The sequence below is a fragment of the Saccopteryx bilineata genome, chromosome 2 (assembly GCF_036850765.1).
Source record: "Saccopteryx bilineata isolate mSacBil1 chromosome 2, mSacBil1_pri_phased_curated, whole genome shotgun sequence".
NCBI classification, from domain to species: domain Eukaryota; kingdom Metazoa; phylum Chordata; class Mammalia; order Chiroptera; family Emballonuridae; genus Saccopteryx; species Saccopteryx bilineata.
This window is the reverse complement of record NC_089491.1, coordinates 376,259,903-376,284,556: the sequence shown is the minus strand read 5'-3', so window position 1 is coordinate 376,284,556 and position 24,654 is coordinate 376,259,903. Positions and strand designations below refer to the sequence as shown.

The following is a 24,654-nucleotide window of genomic DNA, read 5'->3' as shown; positions in this document are numbered from 1 at the left end:
TAAACTAAAAATGTACATTTACACACACAGCAGCACACAAAAATATAGGGCAGGGCAAAAGTAGGTTTATAGTTGTTCATATGAAAAATAATATATTAATAATACAAGAATAAACTCTATGTTTCATGTGCTCACAACTGTAAACACCTACTTTTGCTCCATCCTTCACATATCATACACATACAAATAGGGACAACAAATTTAAATGAAAAACAGCTCTTACCTTCATCTCCCTCTGGTACATATGATGCTGTTATAATGTCAATATCAGCACAATTCATCACAATCTGATTGGTTGCCTGCCTCACCTAAGGGGAAAGAAAATCCAGCAGTGTCAGAAATAGCTTGATTAATAATATTTACATTTTCATCTTGGCCTAATGTATGTCACAGGCAATTTTTAAAAACTCAGACATCACTAAAACCTAAACTATTTGTGTATCAATGATAGAGATAAACAAGCAGTTTTAAGTAATCAAAAGCAATTCACATATTAAAAGTAGTAATAAATGCATAAGTATTCACAGAATTTAAATATCTGACTAGCGAGCTAAAGTAAAAGCAATTTTTTTCTACTAAAACCCTAATTTATAACGACTTTTAAAATTTTTATTTATTGGCCCTGGCCGGTTGGCTCAGCGGTAGAGCGTCAGCCTAGCGTGCGGAGGACCCGGGTTCGATTCCCGGCCAGGGCACATAGGAGAAGCGCCCATTTGCTTCTCCACCCCTCCGCCGCGCCTTCCTCTCTGTCTCTCTCTTCCCCTCCCGCAGCCAAGGCTCCATTGGAGCAAAGATGGCCCGGGCGCTGGGGATGGCTCTGTGGCCTCTGCCCCAGGCGCTAGAGTGGCTCTGGTCGCAACATGGCGACACCCAGGAGGGTCGCAACATGGCGACGCCCAGGATGGGCAGAGCATCGCCCCCTGGGGGCACAGCACCGCCCCTGGTGGGCGTGCCGGGTGGATCCCGGTCGGGCGCATGCGGGAGTCTGTCTGACTGTCTCTCCCTGTTTCCAGCTTCAGAAAAATGAAAAAAAAAAAAAAAAAAAATTTTTATTTATTGAGAGAGAGACATCAATTTGTTGTTCTACTTATCTATGTATCCACTGGTTGATTCTTGTATGTGTCCTGACCAGAGATCAAACCCGCAACCTTGGCGTATCAGAATGATGCTCTAACCAACTGCTACCCAGTCAGGACCTAAAACTACTTAATTATTTTTAATTTCAAAAAAATTTTTAATAAGAAAATATTTCTTATATGTTGCAGTTAATTATGTATTATAACCCATAATCCATCATGAAACCTTTTTATTATAAGGATGGGAGAAGAAAGCTAGTATCACAGACTACATCAAAACTTCATAAAACACTCTTTAAATTTTTTTTCCCCCAAAGAAACATTTTGATGTAACAGATACTAATGACTCATCACTACGACTAAATCAAGTTTTAGGGCTTTGTCTTGCTTTATATCCAAAAAATAAATAAAATATAGAAATAATCAAAATCCTTTCCTCTCTGCCTCATTCCCTGGAGATAAACACACACTATCCTAAGGCTAATGTAACTTTCTCGTTTATATTTAGTAATTTTGCTACATGTATAAAAATCAGCAAACACCCCTGGCCAGTTAGCTCAGTGGCAGAGCATCGGCCTGGTGTGCAGGAGTCCCGGGTTTGATTCCCAGCCAGGGCACACAGGAGAAGCGCCCATCTGCTTCTTCACCCCTCCCCCTCTCCTTCCTGTCTGTCTCTCTCTTCCCCTCCCATAGCCAAGGCTCCATTGGAGCAAAAGTTGGCTCGTGCGCTGAGGGTGGCTCTGTGGCCTCTGCCTCAAGTGCTAGAATGGCTCTGATTGCGGCAGGGCAACGCCCGGGATGGGCAGAGCATCACCCCCTGGTGGGCGTGCTGGGTGGATCCCGGTCAGTCACATGCGGGAGTCTGTCTGACTGCCTCCCCGTTTCCAACTTCAGAAAAATGCAAAAACAAAAACCCAAAAAACAACAACAACAAAACAAAACAAAAAATCAGCAAACAATGTCGTCTATTTTGTATAAATAGTATATATAACCTTCTACAACCTGCTTTTTTCATTTAACATTGCTTCTGAGATGGGTAAATGCTGTAAATGTATATCTAATTCATCCATTTTAACTCCTGTATAGTAGTATTCTATTCTATAAATAAACCAGTTATTTATCCATTTCCTTCCTGAAGAAAAATTACTTCTACTCTTTTTGTTACTACAGGCCCTGGCCAATTAGCTCAGTCAGAGCGTCATCCTGAAGCTCCAAGATAGTGGGTTTGATCCCTGCCTGGTCCGGGCACATATGGGTAGCAACCAATGAGTGCACAACAAAGTGGAACAACAAATTAATACTTCTCTATCTCTCTCTCTCTTCCTATCTCCCCCTCCCTCTCTCCCTTTCTTCCTGTTTCTCTAAAATCAATTCTAAAAAGTACTATAATAAACATCTTGATCCATGGTTTCTTGTATATGTTTTATTACCAAGAATTGCCAAATTATCCTCCAGAGTAGGCTCAACTGACACTGCCATGAGCAAAGAATAAAGAAATCTCACTTTCAGCATCCTCCAAAAAACTAAAATTTTTGACAATCAGATAGGTATTAAATGGCATCCCATTGTTGTTTTAATTAGAATTTCCCCGATTACTAGTAACATCGGTCACTAAGCATTTCTATTTTTGCCAATAAGTTTTTCCTCTGCAAATTGCTTGTCTGTAACCCTTGCCCATTTTTCAATTTTTTTTTTTTTTTTTGTATTTTTCTGAAGCTGGAAACGAGGAGGCAGTCAGACTCCCGCATGCGCCCAACCAGGATCCACCCGGCACGCCCACCAGGGGGCGATGCTCTGCCCATCCGGGGCATCGCTCTGTTGCGACCAGAGCCACTCTAGCGCCTGAGGCAGAGGCCATGGAGCCATCCCCAGCGGCCGGGCCATCTTTGCTCCAAAAGAGTCTTGGCTGCTGGAGGGGAAGAGAGAGACAGAGAGGAAGGAGAGGGGGAGGGGTGAAGAAGCAGATGGGCGCCCCTCCTGTGTGCCCTGGCCGGGAATCAAACCCAGGACTCCTGCACACCAGGCTGACACTCTACCACTGAGCCAACCGGCCAGGGCCAGTTGTAATCTTTTTATATATATGTTGCATTAAATAAAATCTCAAAATCATTTTCAGACATTTGAATGGTCTATATCTAAAATAACAAAATATAGATACCCTAAATCACAACAAATGCCTCCCGAGGCCAGCCAAGCTGGAAAGTGCAGTAGGACAGGTGAAAGGCATGCAAAGAGGAGGAGGAAGTAGACAATTCTTGGAGCCAATCAATTATAACTGAACTGAAAAGTAGATTTAGTGTTGATAGATCTTCCCATTTTTCTTCTTCTTCTTTTTTTTTGTGTGTGTGTTTTTCCAAAGTTAGAAGCAGGGAGGCAGTCAAACAGACTCCCGCATGCACGGGACCAGGATCCACCCGTCATGCCCAGCAGGGGATGTTGCTCCATTGTGGCGGAAGCCATTCTGACACCTGAGGCAGAGGCCATGGAACCATCCTCAGTGCCCGGGCCAACTTTGCTCCACTGGAGCCTTGGCAGCGGGAGGGGAAGAGAGAGACAGAGAGAAGAAGGAGAGGGGGAAGGGGGAAGAAGCAGATGGACGCTTCTGTGTGCCCTGGCCAGGAATCGAACCCGTGACTTCCACAAGCCGGGCCGACGCTCTACTGCTGAGCCAACCAGCCAAGGCCAAGACCTTCCAATAAAAAAGGTACAAATTCAGATTCATGTGTAACCTCCTAATTTTTAGTTGATGACAACTAATTCAGAATGTTCAAAAACATTGTGTAAACCAAACAAAACCCATATATAGGTCAATAGTGCCTTAAGATCACTGAACAGACCATAAAACTAGGTAAACATCCAGGAGTAATGTAATACTTGTATGAAAAAAGCTATACCTAAGTGTAATTTTATTAACAACCCATACATAAACATGATTAACTTTAAAATATCAGACCTAGGCCCTGGCCAGTTGGCTCAGTGGTGGAGCGTCGGCCTGGCGTGCGGAGGTCCCGGGTTCGATTCCTGGCCAGGGCACACAGGAGAGGTGCCCATCTGCTTCTCCACCCCTCCCCCTCTCCTCCCTCTCTGTCTCTCTCTTCCCCTCCCGAAGCGAGGCTCCATTGGAGCAAAGATGGCCCGGACGATGGGGATGGCTCCTTGGCCTCTGCCCCAGGTGCTGGAGTGGCTCTGGTCACAACGGAGCGACGCCCCGGAGGGGCGGAGCATCACCCCCTGGTGGGCAGAGCGTCGCCCCCTGGTGGGCGTGCCGGGTGGATCCTGGTCTGGCGCATGCGGGATTCTGTCTGACTGTCTCTCCCCGTTTCCAGCTTCAGAAAAATACAAATATATATATATATATATATATATATATATATATATATATATATCAGACCTATATTACAGATAATATGTTATTAAGTCTGTAATAGACTGTCAAAATCTCTTAACACATAAAGTGTTGGCTTATTTAAAAAAAAAAAAAAATCCTTCTCAGCCTGACCAGGCGGTGGCGCAGTGGATAGAGCGCCAGACTGGGATGAGGAAGGACCCAGGTTCGAGACCCCAGGGTTGCCAGCTCATCTAGTTTGAGCGAGGCTCACCAGCTTGGACCCAAGGTCGCTCACTTGAGCAAGGGGTTACTTGGTCTGCTGAAGGCCCGCGGTCATGGCACATATGAGAAAGCAATCAATGAACAACTAAGGTGTCACAATGAAAAACTGATGATTGATGCTTCTCATCTCTCCGTTCCTGTCTGTCTGTCCCTATCTATCCCTCTATCTGCCTCTCTCTCTGTCCCTGTAAAAAAATAAAAATAAATTTTAAAAAATCCTTCTCATAAATCAAATCTTCCTATTCCTAATCAAAAATGTAATTTCATAAACATTTTTTAAAATTTAGTAAGTGATAATATTCCTCCACAATATTTATTTCACCAGAACATACATCAACACTAAAACTTTTATTTCCCAACTGACCACTCATTTAGCACTTGAACAAAGAGTAAAAATTCTTTGCCTATTCATAAAATAACTTTTTTAAAATTCAGAAACAAAACAACAAAATATACTCAGAAACAGAGAAATGAAGCACTTACTAGTACTTCATTTACCAAAGGGTAAAATGAATCAAAGCCTTCCAGAGTTTGAAGTTTATGCCAACAGAATAGTAACAGTAGTTTAATTATGTATCTTCATCTCTATCTAGTCGACCATATTTTAATCCATCAACATCTACAGTGAATTTAATGGCAGCCAAGCAGTTAATCTACCAATGTCAAGATATCTGTACAACACTAACTATGCCAAATAATACTATTTATCTCACTATTATACCATTCTGTGGGAAAGTGTGTATTTTGGAAGGGCACAGTGCACAACATCCAGTTAGAGCAGTGATTTTCAACCTTTTTTGAGCCGCGGCACATTTTTTACATTTACAAAATCCTGGGGCACACCACCTACAAAATGACACAAAATGACACTCTAACACAGTACATATTATACATATAGTTAATAATATATTTCTAAATGTATTTATACTCACACCTGACCATGTCTCACGGCACACTGGTGTGCCACAGCACACTGGTTGAAAAACACTGAGTTATAGGTATATGCCAATTCCTCCTGTGATTAGGGAAAACTCACTTGTTTACACTAATCAATTAAGCTATTTGTTGAAGAGCTACTATTTTTGTTTTGGGGAAGAAAAAAGGTCATTTCTGGAAGACTGGGAGGAAAGAAATAAAGGAATAAACAAAATAATAGAACTCCACTAACAGAACTCAAATTTTAAAAATCAGACAGTATATCGTCTCATATTAAGATGCATTTTTAGCCTGACCAGGTGGTGGCACAGTGGATAGAGTGTCAGACTGGGATGTAGAGGACCCAGGTTCGAGACCCCGAGGTCACCAGCTTGAGCATGGGCTCATCTGGTTTGAGCAAGTCTCACCAGCTAGAGTCCAAGGTCACTGGCTCAAGCAAGGGGTCACTCAGTCTGCTGTAGCCCCCAGGTCAAGGCACATATGAGAAATCAATCAATGAACTAAGAAACTGCAACAAAGAATTGATGTTTCTCATCTCTTTCGCTGCCTGTCTGTCTGTCCCTATCTGTCCCTCTCTCTGACTCTCCCTGTCTCTGCCACACACACACAAAAGATGCATTTTTTTTTTTTTGTATTTTTCTGAAGCTGGAAACGGGGAGAGACAGTCAGACAGACTCCTGCATGCGCCCGACCGGGATCCACCCGGCACGCCCACCAGGGGGCGACGCTCTGCCCACCAGGGGGCGATGCTCTGCCCCTCCGGGGCATCGCTCTGCCGTGACCAGAGCCACTCTAGCGCCTGGGGCAGAGGCCAAGGAGCCATCCCCAGCGCCCGGGCCATCTTTGCTCCAATGGAACCTTGGCTGCGGGAGGGGAAGAGAGAGACAGAGAGGAAGGAGGGGGTGGGGGTGGAGAAGCAAATGGGTGCTTCTCCTGTGTGCCCTGGCCGGGAATCGAACCCGGGTCCCCCACATGCCAGGCCGACGCTCTACCGCTGAGCCAACCGGCCAGGGCCCAAAAGATGCATTTTTAAACAACAGGGTAATCCATAGAAAGTGCTTGTAGTCGCACTTAGTGCCTGATACACAGTAATCACTTAATAGATATTATTGAGGTACACATACAAAGAACAAGATCAAATGTGCTCTAATCATATAGATGTTACTCTGAATATCATCTAACAGCATTCACCTAACAGTTTATAAAGTGGCTGACCAGAATGATATAAAATTTAAGAACTATGTGCTGTAAAACATAGCACTTTGGATATCAGCATATATGTACTGCCCAAGGAAGGTAATCTATCTATATAAATAAAAATGTAAATGTTCATTTGTTCAAAATCTTAAATCTCTGAAAGTTCTTCACCGATTGCTTTGAAATCTTGACACAACGTTGCATTCGAATACGCATGTGTTTTTATATACCTACGAATACTTGCGTTTTTAAATACCTATTATATAGATGTCACACCTGTGACAGGTAAAAACATGCTTTTTAAAAAAACAGCGCCATCTGTTGTATGTAAAAGCAACACACACTATACTAAATATTTTACAATTATATGTTGTGTGTTCTAGAGTCAGTAAACCAATCTCTGTATCTGCACAGACAATGGAACAACAAAAAATATTGTATACCCACAAGCACTGTGAAATTAAACATATTAGAAACATGCGCTTTCTCTTTTCTTTCTTTTCCATTTAACCAGACTGAGCCATAGCAACGTATGGCCGGGTACAGCTAGTTTAAAATATCCATACAGACTTAAGCATATGCATCTACACCAGGGGTCCCCAAACTTTTTACACAGGGGGCCAGTTCACTGTCCCTCAGACCATTGGAGGGCCGGACTATAAAAAAAACTATGAACAAATCCCTATGCACACTGCACATATCTTATTTTAAAGTAAAAAAACAAAACGGGAACAAATACAATATTTAAAATAAAAAACAAGTAAATTTAAATCAAGAAACTGACCAGTATTTAAATGGGAACTATGGGCCTGCTTTTGGCTAATGAGATGGTCAGTGTGCTCCTTTCATTGACCACCGATGAAAGAGGTGCCCCTTCCGGAAGTACAGCGGGGCCGGATAAATGGCCTCAGGGTGCCGCATGTGGCCCACGGGCTGTAGTTTGGGGACCCCTGATCTATACTATAATACTGCTCTTTTTGATGCTTTCCCAAAAATAGCACTGATTCTGTATACGATTTCTCACATATTAACACCATCATGTTAGTGCATATTACCTGTGTGTTCTACTTATCAAAACTACATAGGTAATAATGCAAAGGATTTTCAGCATTAAGGTTTTCAGGCTCCAAGCTTACAAGAGAACAAATGTTAAAGTTGGAATATAAAACTGTGTTAATAACAAGCTCATTTTCAACTTTACCATTTGATGTTATTAAAGAATGGAATGCTAGTATATTCTTCTTTGTTTCAAACCCAGGGTTAATTAAGTCTTCTTGGTGTCTCATACAAACTGCACTTCAACAGAACCAAAGCTAAGTATAACGGCTCTACTGAAGAGGCAGCCTGACCATGTGTAAGAATTTTACAGTGGAAGTTTCCTATGAGCTATGAAGGCAGCAATCTGAGACAATTATTTTTCCTGAATGAGTCTTTACTACAATCACTCAAGAGTACACCTTACATGTACTATATAGTAAGACTGAAGAGGTTTCTTTTCTGATTGCCAAAGACATAAGATTTTAGGTGTTTATTTTACTTATTTTTTAAGATTTTATTTATTGATTTTAGAGAGAGGATAGAGAAATGTGGGGGAAGAAGCGGAAAACATTAACTTGTAATAGTTGCTTCTTGTATGTGCCTTGACCAGGCAAGCTCAGGGTCTCGAACTGTTGGGACTCAGCATTCTAGGTCAACGGCTCTATCCACTGCGCCACACCCGTCAGGCCTAAGACTTTGGTAAAGGAATTCTCCAGTGTGACAATTCCAAATACCAGTCAGTCTGAAGCCTGAGTCACTTTGCCTAACAAGCAATTTCATCCTTCAAATTTTGTAATAATTGTTACTTTGTGGAACAGGGCTATAATTTCTAAAGACAATAAGAAGCCAATAATTAGTAAACAAAAGTTGAGCCACATTTTCTAACAAGAGACACTGAAAAGAGCAAGTTGCAGAAAATCAAAGTAAGTACCATTAATGTAAAAATGTTAAACACAGAGAACATTAGCCCTGGCCAGAGAGCTCCATTTTTAGAGCATGAGCCAGAAGTGCAGAGGTTTGCCGGTTCGATCTCTAGTCAGGCAGGGCACATACACGAGCGGATCAATGTTCCTGTCATTCCCCCCACTTTCTCTCTCTCTAAAATCAATAAATAAAAAATTTTAAAAATATATAGAACATTGCTATTTATTGTCTGTGGCTACTTACATGCACAATAAAACTTTTAAACTATACATAGGAATAATACTTATCAACCTAAAGAGAGAACTTACTTCTAGGGGTATGTGTGGGAAGAGTCAGAAATGAACTTTTAGTTGTTTCTGTGACACTTTACCATCACCCCCCAAAATCATGCACAGTGTGAATAAAATTGGGCAAAATACTAATATCTGCTAAATTTAAGTGATGGGTTACTTTTCTGTATTTCTAAAATACATCCTAATTTAAAATAAAATTTTAAAGTAATTACAAATGGCCAAATAAACTGAGAACTACATGCCTGTATGGTGTTCAACATGAAATCTTCAAGATCTGGAGAACTAATCTGTTACAACAACAGCTTTTAGAAGACTCAGTCCTTTACCACTGGCTCACATACAGATTAGAATATGATTTACTTTCAAGTAAAAACAGACTCATTTATGTAGCAAAGTTCAGAGAGTTTCATAGATAAGTTACTACTTAAGACCACATTTTTCCAGGTTGTATTGGGTACTATCAATTATCCAGAACCGGGAAGTTAAAAAAAAAAAAAAAAGCCTGTATGAAAAGCCTGAATAGATGATACAAAGTCCATACAATAAAGCTCATACCTTTCACTTAGAAGGGGATCCATCAAACCCTCACTTGGAAATTTCTTCTCAAATTCAAACAAGATTATCTGGTTACTTAGACCTCTTCAGATCAAGTTTAGTAAAATAGAAGAAGAGGGAAGAAATTTCACAACAGGCAGCAACAAGGCACAATAGCAGTAAAAAAAATAATAACCGGCCCTGGCCGGTTGGCTCAGTGGTAGCCTGTTGGCCTGGCGTGCATAAATCCTGGGTTCGATTCCCGGCCAGGGCACACAGGAGAAGCGCCCATCTGCTTCTTCACCCCTCCCCCTCTCCTTCCTTTCTGTCTCTCTCTTCCCTCCCGCAGCCAAGGCTCCATTGGAGCAAGGATAGCCCAGGCGCTGGGGATGGCTCCATGGCCTCTGCCTCAGGCGCTAGAGTGGCTCTGGTCGTAACAGAAGCGACACCCTGGATGGGCAGAGCATCGCCCCCTGGTGGGCGTGCCGGGTGGATCCCGGTCAGGCGCATGCGGGAGTCTGTCTGACTGCCTCCCTGTTTCCAGCTTCAGAAAAATACAAATAATAATAATAATAATAACCTAAGAGTAAGAAAAACAAATTTTAAAAATTTAAAGAACAGATACTGGCCCTGGCCGGTTGGCTCAGTGGTAGAGCGTCGGCCTGGCATGCAGAAGTCCCGGGTTCGATTCCCGGCCAGGGCACACAGGAGAAGCGCCCATCTACTTCTCCACCCCTCCCCCCCTCCTTCCTCTCTGTCTCTCTCTTCCCCTCCCGCAGCCAAGGCTCCATTGGAGCAAAGATGGCCCGGGCGCTGGGGATGGCTCCTTGGCCTCTGCCCCAGGCGCTGGAGTGGCTCTGGTCGCAACGGGGCAACCGGGGCAACGCCCCGGAGGGGCAGAGCATCGCCCCCTGCTGGGCAGAGCGTCGCCCCCTGGTGGGCGTGACCAGTGGATCCCGGTCGGGCGCATGCGAGAGTCTGTCTGTCTCTCCCCGTTTCCAGCTTCAGAAAAAAAAAAAAAAAGAACAGATACTAAATTAATAAGCCATACACATAGTTTTGGATAATCTATGGCTATAAATATCAATGACCAATGTTCAGAATGATGTCCAAAATTTAAAAAAAGGAAAAAAACAAACCTAGATTATGAGAAATTACAGAATTTTTTTAATTAATACATTTTAGGAATAATTTCATCCAAATCAGTGAATTCTTTCTAAATTCTAAATGCCTCAAAGGGTAAGCTTCATTTATCTATAACATTCACTGCAGAATTCATTACCAGATGATATTAGGTAAAGCTTAACATATAAAAGTTTCCTAGGTGTTTCCTCATAGATACAGTTCAAGGAACAAAATAGAAAATCTGAAAAATATACAATTCCTTATCATCAATCTTTCAAATTTAATTTAAGGGCATTTAGTGATCTAGCACAATGCTGGAAAAATTATTAATTTTGTCATTCTTTAAATAAAAAACTACCAAAATGACTGCATAGAAGATATGCAAAATTTGAGCAGAAAATTCCACAACACAGGGTTGACAACATCCATTTAGATGCCAAGTTTTAGTCTGCCAAACAAAATACTATATTTGTAACTCTCCTATAAGTGCCAATTTAGTCATCACGAACATTAATATTTTGTTGGCGGAGGCCAAGGATTGTCTATTATATCCTGAATTCTGGCCTTGAAGGATGAAGTTAATTTCCCTGGCACAGGTGAAATATTTCCATAAGAAAAAACCCAAGTACTGTATAAATCACTACACAATCATAACAAATAATTGTAGCCACTTGTATAAACTTATAATCTATTTCTTTAATTATCCAAAAAGCAAGGAAGTCAGAATTTGAAAATGCTACAAAAATCCATTGCTCTCAAATAACCTAATGTAAAGGAAGGAAAAAGATTATGTCCCATTTCTCTATGCCCGAGATTTTCAACCCTTTTCACCTCATGACACACATAAACTAATTACTAAAATTCTGCAGCACACCAGAAAATATATTTTTTGCTAATCTGACAAAAAAGTAGGTATAATTTGGTTCATTCACACAGGATAGCTATTGTTGTGTTGGCTGTTGGCATTTTTTTTATTTGACCATCTTTGGGAATAGAGGTCAGTATCCCTGACTGGTCAGATATTCCAAATTTTAAAAATTCTTATGGCACATCAATTGAAAATAAAACTGCTCTAGGTCTAAGATAACACCTTTTTAAAACTGCTGCAGGCATCTATGGCCATACCACCCTGAACACACCTGATCTCATCTGATCTCGAAAGCTAAAACCTGCTGAATTAGACCACACTTACTTGTGTAAAAGACAACTACTTTTTAAATTAGCACACATTGACTAATTTCTTCACCTTCCCCCAGGAGTCCACACCCCACACCAGGTTAAAAATCCACTAATTTTCTAATATGTAACCTGTACAAATACTCTGGGCTTATCATAAAATTCTGCAACTAAAGCAACCAAGCAACTTGCATACTTTGTGTAATGTGATTCCAACTATTAGGAAACTGATCCAATACCAGTTATAAATCTGGGTTTCTAGAGATGTAATTTTATCCACATTTTTACGTTTCCATAAGACACCACCTCATGCTACAATTATTGCTCTAATAATTTCAAAAACATTAACATATGCTTTTTACTACTGTTAACTTTTTACTAATGCTAATTCCTCTTTACACTTCCAATGGTAGCAATTCATATAATTAAAGAGTCCAACTGTCCTTTAATAACACCTGTTAGCATTCACTATAATGTCATCTTTCATCTGTGTTGCCACCTACCCTGAAAAGAAATGTTTTGAAAAGTTCATGTTACTAAAAAAGATTCATTTATTTCCTTGTATCAAATTGACAAGTCCCGCTAATATCTAGCATATTACCATGTATTCTCTCAATGGCCCAAACCAGTCTTAAATATTTCTCACTCCTTTGGAAAAGCAAGTAGAAAAGGGATAAGGAGAAAGAAGTACATCACTGCTTGTTATTATATGCTAACACTTAACTAAAACTGTCACTTCCTAATAAAGTAATCATTTAAAAATCTTTATTGACAATTTTTTTCTGAAAAATTTCTCTAAATATATATGGACCTATTACACCAACTAACATGGTAAAGAAACAAGTGATTTTTTTTAATGTTAGTCTTTTCACATAATGCGAACTCATTCATCACTAAGTCCTTCTTCCTTTGCCAAGTCACAAGACACTACTGTTTACAATCCCTCCCATCTGCCCCCTGCCAATATATATCAAACACTCTAGTCACTTGGCTTAAACAAACGCTGTCTCCCAAATAACCCTCTCAAATCCCAATTTAAACCCCAACTGCATTAATTCTGATTCATACTCTTAATGGAAAAATTCTAAATCACCTGACTTTCACAGGGTTAAATTTTGCCTTTTGATGCAGCCAGACCCTAGAGCCCTCATGCTTTCACACACATGCCCCACTGACCGTACTCTTTTTAATTCTATACTTTTAGACATATTTTTAATCTAAGCACTCGGCTTTCAAAGACAACTGCCAACTTTCAATTCATTCGAACACTAGTCGACATTTTTTTTTCATTTCACTGCTACATACACACCCTATTCTTTAAGGTTGAGGCCTACTGATTTTTCCTCCTGACTGCAGTAGGAAGAAAAATGAAACAAAATATTTTTACTATCATTCTTTTTAAAGATAACTGCTAAACAGTTCCCTATTTTCATTACAGACTTCGCATAATACATCATATAATATGGTATCTACCACAAATGTCTACTGTTCAGGACCTTTGTAAGGCATCAATATTAACGGTCTCCAAAAATCAAACAATACTTCAGATAATACTGCGAGAGGGTGAGGAGAGGTGGGGACAGCATGATTCACCAAAAACTGCAATAAACAGTAATGGAATATTTCCACTAGTGGTATGTTAAAACTAATAGCTTATTTAAAAAGAGGTACTGCTAAGCAACCATCGCTGTAGCAATAAATCCACCTGTTTCAAAGGCTGCAAAGCTAGGAAGATGGGAGGAAAAACGGAGATGGGGTCCTCCTTCAGCTTCTCTAGGGGTTAGGAGCGAATAAAGTCACTGCTGCACTGTCACTAGAGGAAAAGGGGAGGGGGAGGGGCGAGTCATCTTCGAAACCCAGCCCCGCGGCCGGAGCAGGCGGGGAGAACTCAGCAAGGCTGCCTGGGATTAACATTCTCCTTCTCCCCTTCTCCCCCTTCTAGAATCTCCCCTCCTCGCTAACGCGCGGCGGCCGGAGGAGTCCCAGATGACCGTCCTCTATGGGGCGGAGGTAGAACCATAAAAAAGAACTGAGTCAGGAGGCTGAGACAGAGCGCGCACTCCGATGACCCCTTCCAGCTTCACCCAATACCCTCCGGCCTCTCCCAGGACACTGCCGAGCCCGGAAGGGCCGGGGGTCCGTGGGGATGCCCCACACAGGTGCGCCTGCCCCGGAGGGGTGCACGGGCCGGGCCCGCCGGCTCCCGCAGCGTGGCCCCGGCCCCAGCCCAGCAGGGCAGAGCACACCCCGCCGGCGCCCCGCGGCCGCCCCGGGGGGGCGCGCCGGTCCCGAAGCCAGCCTCCCCAGCCCCAGGCCCGCACCGCCCAGGCCCGGCCGCCAGCCCGCCCTCCCGGCCGGCCGGGCCCCCAGCCCAGCCCGCGGGCGCGGCCTAACAGCTTGCCCGGCAGCTCGCCCCCGGCGCCCGAGGGTCGCCGTACCTGGGCGGCGGCCTCCAGCTTGCCCTCGAAGGTGAAGTCCAGCAAGTCGGGCTTGAGGCAAAGGCTGTAGTTGATGGGGGAGACGTCGGCAGGCAGCCTCTCGAAGGGCCTCTTCTCCGGCATCGCGGCGAGGCCCAGGCTGTGGAGGCGGCGGCGGCGGCGAGAGGAGCGGCTGAGGAGGAGGAGGAGGGGAGGAGGCGGAGGGCCGAGGAAGAACAGGCGGCGAGCGAGGGAGGGGGCGGCGGCTGCCAGCCACATCCACCGTGCGCGGGCGACCGCCTGAGGAGAGCGACCCGCGGAGTCTGTGGGGCTGGGGAGAGACCCAGCCCGAACGCCAGGGTCCGGGAGGGAGTAAATGCGGGCGGGCAGACTGCCTACGGGGAAGGGGGCGGAGGGGAGGGCAGGGGAGGAGGTCCTGGAGGGAGGGAGGGAGGGAGCGAGGCAGGGAGGCGGTGGCGGCGGCGGCAGCTGCGTGCGCGGCCCCCGCGGGCCGGGCGCGGCCCCGCCGGGGTGCGCGCGCGCCGGGGCAGGGGGCGGAGCGGCGAGACCGCGGCCCGCCGGGTGGGAGGGTGCGGGGTCGCGGGCGCGAGCTGCGGGCGGGAGGCGTCCCACAGCGCTGCACCTGTCGGCATCGCTGGGCAGAGCGGATAGTCTTCCTGAAGGAAGAAGCCGGGAAGGATTTGAGAAGCGGAAGGAAAGGTGTGAGCACCCCCCCTCCAGGCTGTCTTTGGAAATTGAAGCCTAGGTAGTTGGTCAGTGCAATCGGGGTTAAATATATATATATAATATATATATATATTAAGTATATATAAAATAAAATACCAATTCAGAGCAAAACCCTAAATTGGATTTTTACCTCCAGATCAGTGGAAAGCTGTGACTAGAGGCTCTTTAGCCATACTCATTCCTGTTATTTTAAGTAGCATCTTCAAGGGATGATAAGAAAAAATTTGTCAGAAAACCTTTAATAATCTGTTACTTAAAACGATGCGATTTGGACCTTTGCTAGAGTGACTTAAAAAGTTAGGAAGATTTTTGTTTCCGTGGTTTAATATTCAAAATTAGATATGTTTTTACCTTTTTTCATTTTCATTTTTGCTTCTGATTTTAAAAAAAAATTTAAAAACCCTTTACCAATGTGGCCTATTGAAAGGTACTATAGCTGTGGCTCCCTCAGTCCTGTAGCTGTCTCCTAAATTGAGAGATATATATTAATTATATGTAAATACATATGTAAATATGTGTATATTTTAAAATATTTTAAAGTATTAAGAACAATAAGATTTATCCATGATCTTCATATGCCTTTATAGAACCTTCTCATGTAGAATCCCTTAATTTCCAAAACTCAATAACGAATGTTGTAGTGGACCAGTACTATACAACAGATACATAACATGAACCAACTAGCTTTAAATTTTCTAGTAGCCACATCAAAAAAACTTTTTTTTTAAATTTTATTTATTCATTTTAGAGAGGAGAAAGAGAGGGAGAGAGAGACAGAGAGAGGAGAGAGAGGGGGGAGGAGCTGGAAGCATCAACTCCCATATGTGCCTTGACCAGGCAAGCCCAGGGTTTCGAACTGGCGACCTCAGCATTTCCAGGTCGACACTTTATCCACTGCGCCACCACAGGTCAGACCTCAAAAAAAATTTTTTTTTTAATTTCTTTTTATTTAAAATTTTTATTTATTTATTTTTTACAGGGACAGAGAGAGAGTCAGAGAGAGGGATAGATAGGGACAGACAGACAGGAACGGAGAGAGATGAAGCATCAGTTCATTGCGACACCTTCGTTGTTCATTGATTGCTTTCTCATATGTGCCTTGACCGTGGGCCTTCAGCAGACTGAGTAACCCCTTGCTCAAGCTGGCAACCTCAGGGTCTCGAACCTGGGTCCTCTGCGTCCCAGTCCGATGCTCTATCCGCTGCGCCACCGCCTGGCCAGGCTCAAAAAAATTTTTTTAAAGGAAGAAGAAAACAGGTGAAAATTGATTCATCTTATTTTACCTAACATATCCGAAATATTATTCTAACATGTAATCACTATTAAAAAAATATTTTTTTTTCTGTACTAGGGCTTTGAAATCCAGTGTGTATTTTACATTTACAACACATCTCAATTCTGACTAGCCATATTTTGGATGCTCAGTAGCCCCATGTGACTTAGCGGCTATTGTATTAGACAGCATAGTCTTGGACACTGGGCTTGCCCTCTTATTCTCTGACTCCTATATACCTTTTAGGACAGACTGAAAATCTGCAATTCTTTTAAACTAACATGTGAAATGGGACCTTTTTTTGACATGGATGCCTTTCTATGACCATTTCTTGGTCATAGAAATAATAATGGAATAATCTACTTAACTCATAATTGAGTAATAATATATTGAGTGCTTACTAAATATTTTTCATGTATTATTTCATTTAATCCTTTCAACAACTGTTAGGTGAATGCTATTATCCCCATTTTACAGAAGCGAAAACAGGCACACAGAGATTCTAGTGATTTGCCCAAGGTCATAGCTAATGAGTAGCAGAGCTGGCATTAGTACCCAGCCTTTTCTCTCTCTCCTGGAAAATTTTCTACCAGTTTCCCTATTTTTCCGAAGTCTCTACCTTTGTTTTATTCTAATATATCTGTATTTCAGCTTCTTGAAAAGTTATTTTCATTATGCAAGGACTTATAAAGCTCTCTTTTTGTCTGTTAAAGAAAATTCAATTTATAACCATTTAAGATTCTCCATGAACTGTCCTTACCATTTTCTCAGATTTGTTTCTTCTTATCCTTCAATATAGATCCTTCTGCTTAACAAGCTAATCTGATTACTAGTTAGCCCTTACAGCTTGCTCATTCTCTCTTCTCTACCATTGCTCATGTATTATTGCTGAAAAGACTTCATCCTTTTCAGCAAACCCATGCCCCTCCCTTCACAGAAAGTCCTCACTAACTCCACCCAGCTCTAACCCATTTCCCATCAGTTCCCAAGCACTGGCTTTTGCTGAGTTATTTGTACTTGTTCTGTAGTTGGATATCAAGATGTACTATTAGTAAGAGCTTGACTTCCAATTCTTTTATAACTGTCAGTACCGAGCCCAGAACAAAGTACAACTCCATTGTTATTGACCCAACTAACCAACTGACCAAGAAAGAATACTTTTCCCTGTCTGAAGCCTTTCCTTTAAATATTATATAAGGTGTGTGCCTCACAGAGAAGCCCACAGTGCCCCACTATATGAACCTAAAACTAGAGGCAACCTTTTTTTTTAAATAAAAATCACAGAAAATTATTTAAAAACAAAAACCAAAATAAAAGAAAAAAATACTAAGGCTTTGTGGCAGCAGTAATTGTGATTCTGCTGAGGGATGGGGGGGGGGGGGGGTTAATTGGTCCCATCCCTAGTCCCTGACCCAGGAGGTTCCAAAGCAGCAAGTCAAGAGTAAACTCAAACCTACTACCTACGACTTGATATAGGGAAATAGAAGGTTGCGTTTAATTCCCGTAAATAAAAGACTAGCTAACAATATGCTCAAGGCAGGCTCTTATGGAATAACTGAAATGAAGAACGCAAGTATTCTTGGAAATTCATTTCCCTCAGAGGGGAAGTGGGTTGGGGGATTGGGTGAAAAAAGTGAAAGAATTAAGAAGTACAAAGTGTTAGGTACAAAACAGTCATGGGGCCTGACCTGTGGTGGTGCAGTGGATAAAGCGTCAACCTGAAAACGCTGAGGTTGCGGGTTCAAAACCCTGGGCTTGCCTGGTCAAGGCACATATCGGAGTTGATGCTTCCTGCTCCTCCCCCCTTCCCTCTCTCTCTTTCTCTCTCTCCCCTCTCTATAATGAATAAATAAAATCTTAAAAAAAAAATAGTCATGGGGATGTGAAGTACAGCATAGGGAATATAGTCAATAATATTGTAATAACTATATGGTGTCAGATGAGCACTGGAAATACCAGGGGTAACATTTGGTAAAGTATATCATTGTCTAACCACTATGCTGTACACCTGAAACTAATACAAAATAATATTTAATGTAAACTGTAATTGAATTCCCCCCCCCAAAAAAGAACGAGAGTTGAATGTGTTCTATACTTAGATTGTGGTGGTTGTTGCGCAGCTCTGTGAATATGCCTAAAACCCTCACGTGGATGAATTTTGTGGTATATAAATATATCTCAATAAAGATGTTTTGAAAATAAAATTATGGTGGATACCCAATACTATGGTATTAGAGCCAAAAAACAGACATTGATAAAAAAAAAAAAAAAAAAGGCTCAGACCATTGGCTAGCTGGCTCAGTGGTAGAGCATTGGCCCAGTGTGTGAATGTCCTGGGTTCGATACCTGGTCAGGGCACACAGGAGAAGCGACTATCTGCTTTTCCACCCCTCCTCCCCCTTCTTTCACTCTCTCTCCCCCTCTTCTCCTCCTGCAGCTGTGACTTGATTAGTTGGAGCACATGAGCCCCATTCGCTGAGATGGCTCCTGGAGCCTCCACCTCAAGTGCTAAAAATAGCTCAGTTGTGAGCATGGCTCCAGATGGCCAGAGCATCGGCCCCAGGTGGGGGTTGCCGGGTAGATCCTGGTCAAGCCACATGTCAGAGTCTGTCTCTCTATCTCCCCTCCTCTCACTTGGAAAAGAAGAAAAAATAAATAAAATAATTTTAAAATTGTTTTAAAGTTTATTTCCTTCCATGGTATTTCAGAAGGAGTGAGGAAGTCAGTGCTGTGTCCAAGTCATTAGCCCTACCTCTAAGAAATTTCTAGGCTTCTCTATGTAGAAGCCCTTGGAAATCTGCAAATGAAAAACCTATGCAAGTTATATAGTTCAATAAAAAGTTAAGAAAGCCCTAGCTGAGTAGCTTGGTTGTTGAGAGCGTTGTCCCCATACACCAAGGTTGTGTGAGCTTGATCCCCTGTCAGGGCACATGCAAGAATCAACCAATAAATGTATAAATAAGTGGAACAACAAATTGATCTCTCTCTCTCTTTCTCTCTCTCTCTCTTCCCCCTCCTCTCTCTCTCTCTAAAATCAATTTTTTAATGTTTTTAAGTTAAAGTAAAAAATGAATCAAAGTTATGCTAATCTTACATACTTTCATCTTTAGTTTTCAAGCACTATTTTGAGAGTCTGATCATAGTCCCAATGTTATCACTGACTTGTCTATGACCTAAGCAAGTCTTAGTTATTCCTCTGCTTCCATTTCCCCATTTGTAAAGCAGCTAATGTGTATCATGCATGTTTTTCTCAAAGAAAATAAAGGATTATTTACCTGTGGTTTAAGGCTATCTCAAAAAAAAAGACAATTATGTTCTTAATATCAGAAAGCTCTTCACAGCAAGAGTGGTAGATAAGAGTTGGTGTACAGGATATATAAAGCAAATGGAAATGATTGAAAGAGATACTTCAAAGCGAAGAGGATATTAGGGAGGGAGTTGGGTTAGGGAGTCAAACTACTCAGGCTGGAGAGGAAAACATACTGACTGAAACATTGAAAGGGGAAGAGAAAGATGTTATAAAACCCACCACCTTAGATCAAAACAAAGTATTACTGTTACTATTTAGCTTCCTGACTTAGAAATTGTGATCTTCAATGTCAATTTCAAGAGTGGAAATAATAACTCGAATTTCACTAATATGGGTCTTACATTGGAAAGATGTTAAAGAGGTTCCAAAAACCAGGAACACAGAAAGTTGGAAAGCAATCCCTAGGAAGCTGATGCCACAAGATCCCGGCCTCAAGTCTTTTCTGTAACTTAAAATGGCTGTTGGGATAACCGTTGGAAATGTGGGGAGTAGATGAAATGTTGCCTACCCATACTATGTTCTTCAAGAAAGGAAAGTAGATTAGTTCCATATGCTTTAAAATATATCCTATACTGCTGAGCCAACCGGCAGAGCGTCGGCCTGGCGTGCGGGGGACCTGGGTTCGATTCCCGGCCAGGGCACATAGGAGAAGGGCCCATTTGCTTCTCCACCGCCCCCCTCCTTCCTCTCTGTCTCTCTCTTCCCCTCCCGCAGCCAAGGCTCCATTGGAGCAAAGATGGCCCGGGCGCTGGGGATGGCTCCTTGGCCTCTGCCCCAGGCGCTAGAGTGGCTCTGGTGGGGCAGAGTGACGCCCCCTGATGGGCAGAGCGTGACCCCTGGTGGGCGTGCCAGGTGGATCCGGTCGGGCGCATGCGGGAGTCTGTCTGACTGTCTCTCCCCATTTCCAGCTTCAGAAAAAATACAAAATATATATATATATATATATATATATATATATATATATCCTATACTGATGGATAATAACTATATATGGTAGAGCAGGTGATATATATATATGTATATATATGTGTGTGTATCTGTCTGCCTATGTAGATACATAAATATATAAATTGGAAGTTGGCAATGTGACACTGTATACAGCCGAATATGGCCAAAGGAAGGTCCTCAGAGTTGGAAGAGTTTGAGTTCACTTGGTATCTTTCCATCAGGAAGTTGAAAAAGTCATATGTTTCCACCTGTCTTACTTCCTTTCTAGCCCCCCTTCACCCCTCCCTTTTTATTTCAGTACTTCTGCTTCCTTTTTCACAACCACTACCCCAAGATTATTTACCAATCCTGAGTGACTGGCAACTCCATGACTAAACCCCGGCCCTTTGCTGATGTCTTCAAATTGAGATGAACCTGTTTGGCTATGCCTTTTTATGAAAGGTTAGCCACCAGAGTCGTGCACAGAACATGAGTTAGAGAGTAAAGCCAACACCCTCTGCTGCAGGCAAGAATGCATATGTCTGTGTCTGATGTATAGGTTTCTGGAATGCTGATACATTTCTTGTGGAATCCCAAGTCTTTAAAAATTACAGTTTTCAGAAGCTAGCATGCTGGAATTGACTTAGCAATGATGTTGCCTTGACTCCAAATTCAAAAACATAAGTGAGAGCTCAGGTTGAACCAGACCAGTGGAGTAGCCAAGAGGCTTAGAAATCTCAGAAGTTTGGCAACAGTAAGATGGCCTCAGTTTCTCCACCCTTGGCTCTATTTCTGTTTGCTTTTTAAATCCCTGACTAGAAGAATTTACATCAGAATTGGTTCTCACTCAAGCAATACCTGATCCCAAGCCTAGCGTAGAGAATAATTTTCAGCCTCTGTCTAACCCCAGGTTAAGGGTGGGGTGAAGAAAAGAGATTTAAGACATTAAGGCCTGCCAACTTTGTCAAATCACATCTTATAGGGTGTGATTTTATTAAAGCACTCTTCATTGGAATTTTAGTCACATATCTTAAATAACAGAAGATGAAAATCTGCTGCTCCTTAATTTGCATAGGAGTCAAGATTAATAAACATTTAAAAAGTGTAAGGGAAGCTAGAAATTGGCTTGTAGCCTGCATATGCACAGGACTGAACTGAAAGTCATCTTGTCCCCAATAAACTAATAATGTTGGAGCGCATAAAGACTGAATGTAAAATCCTTTCATTTTCAGATATTCTGTATTTTCCAGGGAATAGTCTCAGTATGAATGCTAGCTTTGGGGATCTGGTGCCGTTTTCTTTTTTCTTTTTTTTTAATGCAACCTAAATGGTAACATCTCTATATTGTGAATAGACTCAAGAAAAAGCCAAAGAGACAAAAAGTAAGTCAAACTGCTCATATTATTTAGTCCTGGGAAGCCATACCCTCAGATTTCTAGATGCGGTCTATTTTAGTTCAAAGTGTGATCACACTGTATCAAATATACATTCACTGAGAATGAGGCGTGGCACAGATACCCTAGGGACCTGACATTTGGAATTAGGGCAGGCCAAAAAAAAAAAAAAAAAGACAAAACTCTTTAGGCAAACAGGCACAATTCAAACATTCAAGAGAGATTTATATTTTTCTTGCTCCAAACCTACATTAACTATGAAATGGGAGCCACAATTTTAGAAATTCTGTATCAGGGAACCCTGAACTCTTACTGGGCCCTGTTCTGATGTATCTCAGTGCCAAGAGATGCCAAAATACGACATCTTTCTTTAGCCCTATGTACTTTTGCTCATTACTGTCTCATCTCAATGTAAAATGATATCAGTATGTGGAAGGGAGAGTGACAAGATCAAAAGAATGAGAGATGAAGGGGAGAAAAAAAGAGTCACTGTTTTACAGAAAGTGTTATTCTTACTGTCTGATGGGGAAAATTGATGATTCTTTACTTCATAAACCCTTTTTAGTTTTTTCAAGAACTAGAGCAGGCCCTGGCTGGTTTGCTCAATGGTTAGAGCATCAGCCTGGCATATGGACGTCCTGGGTTCGATTCCAGGTCAGGGCACGCAAGAGAAGTGACCACTGTTTCTCTTCCCCTCTATCTCCCCCTTCTCTCCCTCTTTCCTTCCTGCAGCCAGTAGCTCAGTTGGTTTGAGCGGTGGCCTCAGGAGCTGAGAATAGCTTGGTTGGTCCAATGGAGTCAGCCTCAGTTTCTAAAAACAGCTCAGTTGATTGGAGCATCCACCCCAGACAGGGGTTGCCTGGTAGATCCTGGTTGGGGCTCATGCAGAAGACTGTCTCTCTATCTCCCCTCCTCTCACTTAAAAAATAAATAAAAACAAACAAACACACACAAAAAACTAGAGCATCATAGTTCTATCCAGGTTGGGTTCAGACTTGAATTTTACAAGTTGCAGTCTTCAAAGCAGACACATTTCATCCTCCTAATTAAGGAATTAAAATAGTAATTTCTTCTAAGACCTTTTTTTTTATAACTTCCTGGTAAAGGGACAGAGAAGCCCAAAATGCCGTGTTACAAACACTAGGACTCAAATTTAAATTTTAAGGATAAGCACATTAAGTTTAAATTAGTTTCTTTTGCTTTGTTCTTCTTTATTATTGTTACATGGGGCTTCAAATAAAAGATGATCAGAAACTGACACAGGGAAGAGGCAGAAGTAGTAATTTGCTCAAAGTTAACTGCAAAGCAATGACTAAAGCCATGATGAGAAGAAATTCTGACTCCCAGTCCTGTCTCTTTTCTGACTATCCTTGCAGTTGTAAGTAACTCTCAGAGGACAATTGTTGAACTATTAGGGGCACTACTTGCCCTAGCATTTTTTTTTAAAGAAGATTTTACTTATTTATTTTACATACAGAGGAGAGAGAGGGGCGGGGGAGCAAGAAGTGTCAATGCGGCCCTGGCCGGTTGGCTCAGTGGTAGAGCGTCAGCCTGGTGTGCAGGAGTCCCGGGTTCGATTCCCAGCCAGGGCACACAGGAGAAGCGCCCATCTGCTTCTCCACCCCTCCCCCTCCTTCCTCTCTGTCTCTCTTCCCCTCCCTCAGCCAAGGCTCCACTGGAGCAAAGTTGGCCCAGGGGCTGAGGATGGCTCTATGACCTCTGCCTCAGGCGCTAGAATGGCTCTGGTTGCAACAGAGCAATGCCCCAGATGGGCAGAGCATCACCCCCTGGTGGGCATGCCGAGTGGATCCTGGTCGGGTGCATGCGAGAGTCTGTCTGACTGCCTCCCCATTTCCAACTTCAGAAAACAAAACAAAACAAACAAACAAACAAAAAAAGAAGTGTCAATGCATAGCTGCTTCACTTTAGTTGTTCATTGATTGCTGGTTGTATATGCCCTGACCAGGCAAGCCCAAGGCCTTGAATCAGCACCCTCAGCATACCAGGTCTACTGCTTATCCATTGCACCACCATAGACCAAGCTAATTGCCTTAGATTTTGCCAGACAGTCCTGGTTTCACATAATTCCCCACTGTTTTCATAGCCATGTACCTGTCCTAGAAATTCCAATATTTCAGCATTTGAGTTTAAAGAAAACGAAAGAAGAATTATGTGTCTGAGAGTCAAAGCAAAGAGGGCACATGATAGCTGGTGTCAAGGCCCAGTAACAGGAAGGAGACAGAAAGATCTGATTGCTAGAGTAACCAGGCAGCTCAAATGAGGGTAATAGAATCCCATCCTGCAGAACATCAGCTGATGCTGAAAAGAATGCTCTCTCCATGAGTGCTTAAAACAGACTCAAAGCAATATTGCTGTTTTCAACCCACCTCTGGAACACTAGTACTCCAGCCCTCCGATAGAAGCAGGCTTCCACCTTGGACACCTGACATAGTATGACAAGTCCTATAAAATAGAACCATGGGGATAATCCTTTAGTGAAAGGGGTGGGGAAGAATTTCATTGGAAAAAAAATACATTTTCATGTAGCAGGGGTTTTTTTTTGTATTTTTCTGAAGCTGGAAACGGGGAGAGACAGTCAGACAGACTCCCGCATGCGCCCGACCGGGATCCACCCGGCACGCCCACCAGGGGCAATGCTCTGCCCACCGGGGGCGAT

General features: G+C 42.5%; 1 protein-coding gene and 1 long non-coding RNA gene across 3 annotated transcripts in view; one reads left to right on the top strand and one right to left on the bottom strand.

Annotated features, from left to right (window-relative positions):
* The window catches only part of NPEPPS (aminopeptidase puromycin sensitive), a 100,446-nt gene extending 85,692 nt beyond the window's left edge, over positions 1–14,754 (bottom strand). Inside the window, exons 1-2 of one of the 2 annotated variants that reach the window (XM_066263812.1) lie at positions 14,348–14,754; positions 224–308 (exon numbers count right to left, since the gene is read on the bottom strand). In XM_066263812.1, the coding sequence (XP_066119909.1) occupies positions 224–308; positions 14,348–14,605 (343 nt within the window). In that variant the 5' untranslated portion in view covers positions 14,606–14,754. The remainder of the gene's footprint in view (positions 1–223; positions 309–14,347) is intronic. The other variant, XM_066263811.1, reaches the window with a different exon arrangement.
* Positions 14,755–14,916: 162 nt separating this feature from the next.
* Positions 14,917–24,654, top strand: part of LOC136327051 (uncharacterized) — a 32,097-nt gene continuing 22,359 nt past the window's right edge. Inside the window, exon 1 of the long non-coding RNA XR_010729551.1 lies at positions 14,917–15,046. This is a non-coding gene — a long non-coding RNA (uncharacterized lncRNA). The remainder of the gene's footprint in view (positions 15,047–24,654) is intronic.